The following is an 11239-nucleotide window of genomic DNA, read 5'->3' as shown; positions in this document are numbered from 1 at the left end:
GGACCTCACATCGGATCAGGAAAAACTCCCCAAAAAGAACCTTTGACAGGGAAAAAAGGGAAGAAACCTTCAGGAGAGCAACAGAGGAGGATCCCTCTCCCCGGATGGACAGATGCAATAGATGTCATGTGACCAGAAGAAGCCATTCAGCTACATTTCAGAGTGAAACAATTCACTTTTTGGTCCACAACATTTACAGCTGTATAAGATCTCAGAACTTCTTCCACATATTACAGAAAAGATAAACTCTCTCATATAGATAGTCAGAAACAGTTGGGGTGCAATTGACTAACTGGTTTGATGTCCTATGAATGTATTTGCATAACAACAAGCAACCTTTTGCTTATGAATGCCTTCAAGCACTCTCACATGGAAATCTAAAAAATACTTTTCAGATTCAGTTAAACCGTCAGTGTGTGTGTGTGTGTGTGTGTGTGTGTGTGTGTGTGTGTGTGTGTGTGTGTGTGTGTGTGTGTGTGTAAAGGGCGAGCATGTGTTTGCGTGTGCTGTGGATGATCATTGCTTTCCTCCCTTGTCTAATTTGTTTTACAGAGCACCTGGGCCTTTGCTGAGCTCTCTCTGCATGTGTTTGAATGGAACTGCTAGATAAATACAGGCTGAGTCCTTTTCTTCAAACAACACACTGTAGACAGAGATGAACAACAGAATGACAACAGAGTAAGAGAGACCAACAAAACGTTTAAAATAGGGGAGAAATATGACTGCTAATGCATCCAACACATATTTCTATCTAACTTTATCAACACCTTTACACGAGTGGATTACTCAATGGGCTACCGAGCACAGGCCCTGTGAGCACTTGGGTCTGTGCCCAGAGCCTCTGTTTGAAATGAATGTCAACGTCTCTTGTTGGAAAGTCAATCAAACACAAAGATGCAACAGAACTACAAAACGCAGATGCAAAATCGGCACAAATACACAAAAAAACAAGTACGAAGAGACATAAAACTGCCACGAAGAGACACAGAACAACAACTACATGATATATTTGATAAAAGTCATGTTTTTACAGTACAGGTGTTTTGTTTTTGTCTTTAAGTCTTCTGTTTTGTTACTTAAAGCCTGCTTTGAAACGTGGTGTTCCACTGTTGTATGCTATTTGTCAGGAAACCAGATAAATACAATCTGGAAAAACAACAACAACAACAAAATGACTATTAAGAAACAAAGAATTACCACAAAGAGACACAGAACGACTACAAAGAGATAAACATTACCACAAAGAGACATAACAACTACAAAGAGGCAAACATTACCACAAATACTACTACTACTAATAATAATGTACACTTTCTTGATCCCACAGTGGGGAAATTCTTCTCTGCATTTAACCCATCCTTAGTTATTAAGGAGCAGTGGGCTTCAGTGAAGCGCCCGGGGAAAAGAGACACAAAGAGACACAGAACGATGACAAAGAAGCGCAAACTACTATAAAGAGTTTTCTCAAATTTTTTTCACTTATGAATCATTAACTCCACTCATAAATCTAACTGAGAAGTAGTGAGAGAAGTTTTGCTTGACATAATCAAGATAATGGTTGTTTCTCTGTACCGTTCCCTACAGTACTCCTCCCAGCTGGAATGTCTGCCATGTATGACGACGGGAATAGTGTGAAGGCGACAAGCTGCCACAAGCAGGCATGAGCAAGACAGAAAAGTCATGGGCCAAGAGCCACAGAATACCATCCTCTGTGTGTGTGTGTGTGTGTGTGTGTGTGTGTGTGAGAGAGAGAGAGGTGAAAGGTGTATCCTACATACCTAGAGTTTTTTTCGCAGGGAGAAGCAGCTTGTCTGGACTTGGCCAGGATTAGGTGTCAGTCTACCTGTTTGAGCACAGATACTCACAGCTGAGACAGATGGAGAGTTGGGGGGGGGCGGATGTGTTGTCCTTGGACATCAGTGAGGAAAAAATGGAGGAAGAGGAGGATGGAGGAAGAGGATGATGACATGGGGAGGAAGGTGAGATGACTTAAAATACCAGATTGAGATTGAGATTGAATAATTTTCAGAGCAGTTGTTCAGGACCCAACCCAAAGGATCCTAAATTTGACACAAAGTCATTTCTTCAGGGCTCTAAAAATGATTCGTCTGAAAAGATCTGAGAAGAAAAAACATCTGTTTTCGGTTGATCTGTTTATTCCTCAAGAAGGGCAACAAATGCCTATTGTTTCACTTTTGGGGTTAAGGATATCCAACAAAACGTTATATATTTTTTTTGTCAGTCTCATACAACTGACATGAGTATTTGTTCTTCAGCCCTTGCTTACAGATTTTGGTGAGCCTTCCTTCCTTTACAGTGACAGTATGCGTCAGATATTGACAGTATGTATGGTTAAAACATATTCTGCTCAGCACTACCAACCATGTACTGTCTCATAAATGATAAATGCCATGACATATGTGTTAAAACTGACATTTGATCCAATGCGGTCGACCCCATTCACTAACTGCTGCTGTTGTGTCAGAGCTGCTGCTGCTGTTAGCGGGGTTAGCGAGCGCTGCCACCACCTTCACAATCAGTGTCTGACCGGCTTACGTCTGCCTGACCTCCGCCTCTCCTTCAGTTGCACTCTTTGTGTAGAAGTGGGTGTGTGGGTCGAGGTAAGAAATGTACTATTTTTTTACCCTTGAAGGCATGGTTTGCCTTCTTGATGTGATGTCTCGGGCATCTGACGGTCAGTTTTAATAAACCAGTGAACAGATACATTCCACTCAATTTGTACCATTGAGTCTGGTTTTAATAGATTTTTGTTATAAATTGTTGTGGGATATTGGTGGTTTAATATGTAATTTGATTTCCTTTTTTTTCTTTGTCAAAAAACACTGCACAAACGCTGCTGTAAAATGCTTTAACAAACCCTGTGTGTGCTTTCGACTGCATTCAACTGCATAACGTTCAATTCACGTGGTACGAGGCCTCTAAAAGCAGCTGTGAAAGTTACCAGCATGTGGATGTGTTGTCACTTTGTCCCGGCTTGTGTACAGTTGTGTAAGACTGGTCTGGCAACATTGTGGCTTGTCACAGTGGTGTGGTGGCAGCAGCAGTGGACTGTGGCAAAACCTGCTGGTTTGGAAAAAAAATAAAGGAAAGCATGAAGGGGGAGCAGGGAGAGGAAGTTGCCAATGGGGAAGATGAAATCCGATTTCCTCTTCCCTCAACAGCCTCCAGAGAAACAAAGAGGTCACACTGCCTCCCTGACAGCCCCTGTTTCTCCCGCTCTATGTGAAGGTTGGTTGCCAGACCAGTTTCTTTACATGGAAATGCATCTTTAAAAACTCTTTCTTGACCCCGGCTTATCTTCTTGAAAGCTAGCTGACCCTGGTTATGTATGTGGTTGTGCAGTGAGAAACTTAAACCAAAAGACTGCAGGAGATCATTTACAACAAAAGAATCCTTCAAAAACAACTTGGCTGAGCCGAAAGTGAACCAGAAAACCCTTGTGGCGGGAGGAAGGGACCCAAATGGGGGAAACAATCTCAGGCTGTCTGCGGCAAACCCTGCTTATTCATACACACAATGGACAGCCATATAAAATTCTCCTCCACTATTGAGAAGCTGACACCTGGAAGATTTGCTTTCACACAGGCCCTAAGGCTCGCCCACCTCACCCCAAACCTAAGCTACCAAGTCCCTGCACAACAACATCCAGTGAGGGGAAAACTCACTTTCCCCTCCCTTTTTCTTTTTACTCTTTGCCTCCTTCTGAAAGCATAATCACATCCTTCTCTCATGAGAGATATCCCCCACCAGTCTTCACAAAAGACTGAAAGGATTGTCTCTCTTCTCTTAGGATGGTGTGTGTGTGTGTGTGTGTGTGTGTGTGTGCGTGTGTGTGTGTGTGTGTGTGTTGGGGGGGGAGCAATGGAAGGCTGCAGACTTTTCTCACAATGATACAATTTCTACAGACAAGTCATGACACCTATCTGTCTGGAAGATTTCCACCAGGAATGAGTGATAACATGACAGTTGGTGAATAAAAATACATTAAAGAAACTACATTTTGTTATTTTCTTTACACACATATGTTTACATGTTGTTGTTATTGGGGTTGCATGTGAATCTTTGTTTCCATCATGTGAAAACTGGAGTTGCAGTCTATTTACATATTAGCTGCATCCAGTGAAATACATAGCGGAGGTGAACAGCTCCACTGTTCCCAAAACCAAAGTCACAGATAGAAAAGATAAACTATCTGATGATTATCTGATCATTATTCACATTATGGTCTGTACACGTTGTGCTGCATCTCTTAATAAAAATATACTTTTGTCAATGCTGTCAAATAGTCAAGACAGATTTTACTGGGCAGTGCCTGCAGTAAATATTTGATTTGTTTGAGATTTGTATGACGATAATTAAACAATACAATCAAAACAATCATTACTAGACGTGTCAGTCTTAGGGTTAAATCCTGTGTGTAGATGTGGTGGATGCTGGTGGCACTAACTCATTTCTCCCACACAATACACCTTTATACGTTTGTTATCATACGTACCTGCCCCCTTGTGTTCCGCTGGGGTAACAGCACTTTTTAATTGCAAATACTTTAGGTCCAGTGTACACATTAAACCAATAGCTTGGAGGTGTTGAGCTTAGTAGTAAAAACCAACAGTATCACGGAATGTGATGCAGATGTTTCAACAAATACTAAATAATCTAACAAACAAAGCGATACAGAGATCAAACACTGTCAAATGGTACAGATCTGTACAACATGTAGACAACAATTGTCTCCATAAAACCTACAAACAAACACAAAGTATTATTTTTGCACATATTCTCTTTCTTAAATGTTCTTTTAATTGCAAGCACACTGTTCTAGTCCCATACATGTTCTTACTTACAAAGAAGTAGATTGGAAATGGGTCTGCCATCTCCTAATTCCAAACAAAGAATGTAACATTACCAGGTCTCTGTCTCAAGTGCATTTCATGCACATTATCATGCAATAATGAGGACAAAAGTATTAGGATTAAAGCAGTGGATAGACCATAACTTGGGATCATCATGATACATTGAATTAAAAACATATTATAATTGAATTTATATATATATATTTGTATATATATATATACATTATAAAATGTGTTATATATATATATATATTCTCCACATTTCAGTTTACGTTTATATGTACTAATCAAACTCTGCCATATGAGGGCGACATTGTCATCGTCCTGTATCTGCGTCCACGAGACCTACTCTGAGCCAGACCTATCGTTGCATTCATGAGCCCTCTTATAATCGTAGACAAAATGTATACCGAAGGAACTTCCGTAGTTAGTTCCATAGGTTGCTTCAGTTATTTCCTACAGTTGGCAAAAGCCCCATGTCTGACGAACAATCACAGCTATTATACTTGCAGTTTGGCATTCTGTTGCCTTGTAAACTGGCTAATAACTTGGAATTTATTTTAAACGCAGTACCCATTAAACCTTATAATTCATATTAGAACCAAAGTCTTACGAGTGTCCTTGAATGCAACAGTAGTCTTCAGCTGTCTGGGAACTGAGCAGCTGTCACACTTTTGTGTGTGCGCGCGCCTATCAAACGACACGTTGTGTTATTTAAGAGGTAAGAACTGCAGTCCTTTTAAACGTGTATACGCTTTAACATATCGCTGATACCTTTCCTGGTTAACGTTAACCACAGGCTGTAGGAGCTATTCAGTTTACGGTTAGCCGACTAGCTAACGATACAGTTCAGTCTAGCATGTCGGCTAACCCACGTTAGAGATCGATCAATACAAACTGGTGTCCCCTCGATCCCACTGAGCCTGGTGTGTTGAGGTAACTTTAACTTAACGGGCTTGTCTCAATGAGCCGAACATGAGGACTTTTCCAGAGTAGCTAGTACATTTAAGACCCGGAGAGAATATTAAATCTCAACATACAAACAGTAACGTTAACGTTACGTTAACAGTTGGCTATTTAAGTCTTCATGCTCACATTGTTTCTATATATGCGGGTTTATGTCATCGATATTAGTCATTGCATCATATTCCTCAAGCTCCAAGCACAAATGAAAATTGTTTTAAAATCAGCTAACGTTATCTAAGCTATGGTGTTGCCAAAATTCCCATACTGAGTGCTTGCCAGTTAAACAATGCTAGTTACCAATGAATACATTACTGACTAACAGCATACTATTTATAATCTTAGCTAGTAAGAAAGGGAACTGAACAAAGTGGGCAACCACCCCATGTCCTCAGACCTTCAGGGGCCTTGAAATCCCCAGTTGCATCCTCTCAAACTGAGTTTGATCGTTTGTGAGGATGCACCACTAAAGTTAATTTACTGTTAAATAATAAGGGCCATACGCTGGGTGCTGCTTTTATACCTAATATTAACTAATTTGGTCCCTTTTTGATTTGTGTTCTAACCCCACTAATAGTCTATGTGTTCATAGGGGACATCATTGTAGTTATGGACTGAGACAGGGGCCCTGCCCACATGCTTTACCTTCATCCACATGAACTTATCAATCTGATCTGTGCTGGAGCAGAGGAACTAGTAAAAATCCAGATTTTTAATGTCTGTGAGGACAAGGGAGAACTTGTTTCCTTCACTGGTGCCGCTCTCTCAAAAATTAAAATTTCAAATAAATCTGTAGTACAATCTGCCAAACCTTGTCCTGCTTCAAGAAACACATGTTGTCTTTGCTGATTACAACCTGGAACCAGGTTAATATATCAGTGTTATCCAAATAACTTTGTAGACTTGCTTCCTAGTATTTACCACTGTACAATTTTATCTCAAGCACCTGCATTTCAGTTCCCGTTTATCTGAAGCTTTATCTTATTCACTTTGTCTGACCCCTTTGCTTGCTTTTTACAGTAGCTGCTTATAAGAAAGCCTTTGGATTGGCCCTGCAAAAGACTGATAATATGGACAATACTGAGAGAATTGCCTGTCTTGCAGACCACAATTTGTGAGAGACTCTCACCTATACTTTATCTTTGCTATCACAGTAAACATGGTATTATGTCATCCTTCTCTTTGGGCACTACACTAACATAACTATTAATAGTCTTTTCCTTACTTACTTGTTTATAGTCAATGTGTACAAACCAATAACAATAAAAATTGAGTTATTTCCACAACACTGGTGTGTAGCAGTAAACATTAAGTGAATTGTCCTTCCTTCATCCCCTTTAGGCTCTGCCAGAATGGCTCGCGGGCATCAAAAGCTTCAGTCTCAGCAGAAAAATGCCAAGAAACAGGCTGAGATGAAAAAGGCCAAGGGTCATGATCAAAAGACGGCAGCCAAGGCAGTGCTAGTGTTCACCTGCGCTGTGCGCAGGGTGAGTGTGAAGTCTCAACTGTGACACCCGAAAAGCCAAAACCTGACTCCGGATGGGAAAAATACATTTATTCCCATTTAAATTGTTAATTCTGCTGGCGTTTGGTCCCTTTTTTGAGATTTGTATAGCATCCTTTGATCACTGAGAAGCTATATTTTCCAAAGAATAGGCCTCGACCATTTCCCTAAACTATAACATAATATTTGTTGGATGTATTATCCCTTCCTGCAGTCCCAGATGTCCGACCCAAAAACCTTCAAGCAACACTTCGAGAGCAAGCACCCGAAATCCCCTCTGCCCCCTGAGTTAGAGGGAGTGGAGGCATAAACGGTCACCCTGGATACCAAACCGATTTCCTTCAAGGCCCTGCACCAACTCTGCACTTGTCTCAGTCTGACAGCAATGGATGATTTGATGTAATTAACGTGAAGCCGTTATCTTCATTTAGGCTTTAACAGGCCATGTTGCCTTTAACAGAATGCTTCCTCCCATCCAGTCTTATTTTCGCTTGTGTTTAAATACATGCAGAACTAAACTTAAATTCCCGTTTTACTTTCAGGGCCACTGAAGACCTGTACGATTCAGGAACAATCCAAATGGTGAATGAAGATTTCTCTCTTCATTCACACAGTTCCTCAGAACGGATGCCTCACTGCCCCAATGTGTTGTTCACATCGATGTATTTCTTGCTGCTAACTCTCGTACCTCTCTATCTGAACCTTTTTAATGGGTAAATAAACATTTATGGAAAACATGACACATGAGGTAAATGTATACAGCATCCTTAAACAAAGCATGGATTTTGTTGGAGTGGGAGAATTCTGATTTTATATTTGCTGCGATCAAGATAATGACAACAAAAATTGTACTTTGAGTATTGGATCAACAAGGATGCTGTGACATTTTTTCTCATTTGTTGTTAAATATGGAATTATTTCACAGTGCTGTCTGCCATATAGTAATGTAATCTTTCGTCTGGATAATAATTTTATGTTGGTCACAAAAATGTGAAATCTTTCACAATTTTCAAGCTGTGACATGAATTGTAAGTTAAGAAACTTTTAACAGGAGTGTCAGCAACATGTGTATACTTGGAAATTGAATGCTTCAATTATGTATTATAGCATTTTATTACATTTTACTTTGTTGTATATCTACGTTTCTCTAGAAAGTGTTTCTTTTCATAAAATGACAACTTTTTTGCCTGAGGGTTTCTTAGGATACATTTGTTTGTACACTCACTTCTGGCTTTTCTCTGTTGCTGTTGCCGTCCACATTGACAGTATTTCTCTGCTGCTCTGCTCAGATAGTGTACATGTTTTTGTTCACATTATGTAAATGTCAATGTACAGGACGTCAGCTGTCACTTGTAAATGTGCGATAATTAATGAATAATTATGGATATTTATTTACACACGATTGCATTTAATCGGTCTGGAGCCATCATATTATGACAAAAGAAGACTCGGAGACAGTCATTGACAGCTGACTTGGATGTCATCCCAGGTGGCCATGTTGATAGTCTATACATTTACTATTCACATACTGACATCTATATTTTACATCTTCAATTGGCCCCTGTGTTTTGTCCTCGTCAGATTATACAATTATTTAAAATGTTATGTAGACTACAGATACTGTCAGATTCCAATACTTCATAGTTTGGTAAATTGTGAATTAATGGATAATACTGTTAACTTATTGAAACTGTTCCACGCTCTGACTCTTGTTTAAAGATAAATGTGCACAGTCCATATATAGTTTAAGTGCATTAATATATCTACGTCCACTGGATTAAAATGAGCCTGCCTTTTATTTACCTGTTGCCATGGTGAATTGTGGAATTCGAGCTCAATTGAGTAAAGAATGGAGCCGAGTTTCCTCTGTGTTCGGCTCAGAGTTTGTTAAACCTGCTTTCTGCTTTTTCTATCAGCTGTTGATATTATCATAAACAGTTTATACCATCATTTTGAAAAGGAAATTAAGTTATCAACTCAAACTTCAGAAATGGGAAAATCAAATAACACATGGAAAAAAAAGACGTTGACGCAAACAAGAATACCAGTCTGTAACGTGCATATAAATTGTCACAAAACCAATCAGATGTAGAACCTGATACCAGCTGTCATTAAAGCCCAGCATCAGACAAACTTCAGACAACCGGAAATAACTCAAACTGTAGCACTGCGTCTGTCTAATTAACAAAAGCAACGACTCCTGTCTGAACCCGTAAGTCACTCGACCAGCTGAAAATTATGTTGACTCTTTTTCTTCACAAAAAACATTCATTTCTCCAGCTGTGACAGATGCATCAGTTTAGCTTCGTTCAGTGACGGAAGACAACGAAATGACCATAGCAATGAATTCACTGGTGTTACCAGCTTGCCTTTTATTAACAGTGTCTCTAAAAAAAGCCACTAAAGGATTTTTGTTTTCCGAGTAGGAAACTAGAAAAATAAAGCCAGTGCCATCCGGCCTGGTTTTTTTTGTAATGGTTTGAGCAGCTTGACTAAATGAGTCATAGCCTCTGTCTCCCCACACACAATCAACCTCCTTCTTTTCCATCTGTAAATGTGTGAATTAAAAAAACAACACATCTGCCAGAGCTCCTTTGTGTGTTATGGCCCCTCTGTTTGGATTCGAGCACAGAAGAAGTGACAGGAAAACAAAGAGAACTTGAGCAAAAGTAATAAGTCAGATTAATTAGTTGAAGGAAGTAATTGGATTCCCACCGGCTATAGATCATCTATTTACAGGAACATATCTCAGCTTCAAGAGATGAAAGCAACTGCTTACAGATTGCCCTCACTCTAGTAATCAGTGATAAGGAAACACTCTAGTTTTTGACTTTATGTGACAGTGTCTTAAAACATGAAGGGTTCATTAGTATCACATTATGAGAAATTGTTTATGTGCATTTTTTTCTGGAAAAAAACTAATTTAGTAGAAGTCCTTTGGAATATGCTTGCCTGCATCCGAACCACTCAAATCCCACCCAAACACTAATTAACCAAGTCAGATAGCTAATCATGCATAGTTATGAGTTTAAATCTTGTAATTTTCTTCTGAGGTTGAGCTTCCAAGCCAAGAACATTTTGAAAGAGCAACACTTTCATTAAGGTATATGGTGCATCTGCCTCAACCGTAAGATGTGCTGTGTAAAGAAGGTTAGAAAATAGTATATCTATCTTTTTATTTCCATGTTTTTTGTAGGACAAGTCAAGGAACATGTCTCATATGTGATGTCAGAGGGACTAATTACAGCAACTTGAAAAACAGGAATGGTGGTTAGACTATTGAAGGGGGAGCTAGCGGGGCGAGGCAATGCTCTTAAGATACAATGTAGATTCACAGTAAAGCCTGTTTAAGCTTATGTCTTTGTCTAAGGACAGCTTCCACAGTTTAAAATAAGAGAGGGGGGGGGGGGGGGGGGTGGGGGGGGGTATTTCATGATTCTTTCTGAGACCTTAGACAAATATCGCTATCTTCGACTAATTTAACTGAAAAATCGAACTCCTTCTTGTCATACCCGAGATATAATGTATCAACTACATCTCCCATGAGTCTTTGCGGAATATGTAAAGTTCTTTTTCTGTTTTTTTGGGAGCTTTTCCTGATCCGATGTGAGGTCGCGCGACAGGGATGTCGTATGTGTACAGATTGTAAAGTCACATTTGTAATTTGTGATTCTGGGCTATACAACATAAGCAGAATTTAATTTAATTGTACAAAAAACACATTCATACAATAAAACCAGTAAAAAAACCGTGCATTTCAGATGCAGACAATAACCAAATAACAAGGGATATTGAAACAATTTAATATATACATGAACACTGTTTTCCACATGTATTTACTTGAATGTAGTATCAATAAGTTACTCGAAACGTTAGGGAAACAGAAAACTGTCCCGTT

The 11239-nt window shown here is 39.5% G+C and overlaps 1 protein-coding gene across 6 annotated transcripts; it reads left to right on the top strand.

Moving 5' to 3' along the window:
* Nucleotides 1–5327: 5327 nt before the first annotated feature.
* Nucleotides 5328–9233, top strand: znf706 (zinc finger protein 706). 6 transcript variants are annotated; one of them, XR_004610184.1, is made up of 5 exons: nucleotides 5328–5595; nucleotides 6861–6951; nucleotides 7179–7324; nucleotides 7556–7740; nucleotides 7884–9233. XR_004610184.1 is itself a non-coding variant. In XM_034545966.1 (4 exons), exons 3-4 carry the CDS (start codon nucleotides 7190–7192, stop codon nucleotides 7649–7651), a joined length of 231 nt encoding a protein of 76 aa, XP_034401857.1. In that variant the 5' UTR covers nucleotides 5328–5595; nucleotides 6858–6999; nucleotides 7179–7189; the 3' UTR covers nucleotides 7652–9233. The 6 variants fall into 6 exon arrangements, 1 of the variants encoding a protein (XP_034401857.1); XR_004610183.1 differs by having other exon boundaries at nucleotides 6861–6999; XR_004610181.1 differs by having other exon boundaries at nucleotides 6858–6951.
* The last annotated feature ends 2006 nt before the right edge of the window (nucleotides 9234–11239 follow it).

The sequence above is a fragment of the Cyclopterus lumpus genome, chromosome 11, assembly GCF_009769545.1.
Source record: "Cyclopterus lumpus isolate fCycLum1 chromosome 11, fCycLum1.pri, whole genome shotgun sequence".
NCBI lineage: Eukaryota > Metazoa > Chordata > Actinopteri > Perciformes > Cyclopteridae > Cyclopterus > Cyclopterus lumpus.
Note: the sequence above shows the minus strand (reverse complement) of the source record. Positions and strands in the feature narration are given on the sequence as shown.

Excerpts from the sequence above, each read along its gene's own strand:
- znf706 (XM_034545966.1), top strand. The coding sequence starts at position 7,190 with ATGGCTCGCGGGCATCAAAAGCTTCAGTCTCAGCAGAAAAATGCCAAG. Across the intron at positions 7,325-7,555 it reads TCACCTGCGCTGTGCGCAGG|TCCCAGATGTCCGACCCAAA; the intron begins GTGAGTGTGAAG and ends CCCTTCCTGCAG.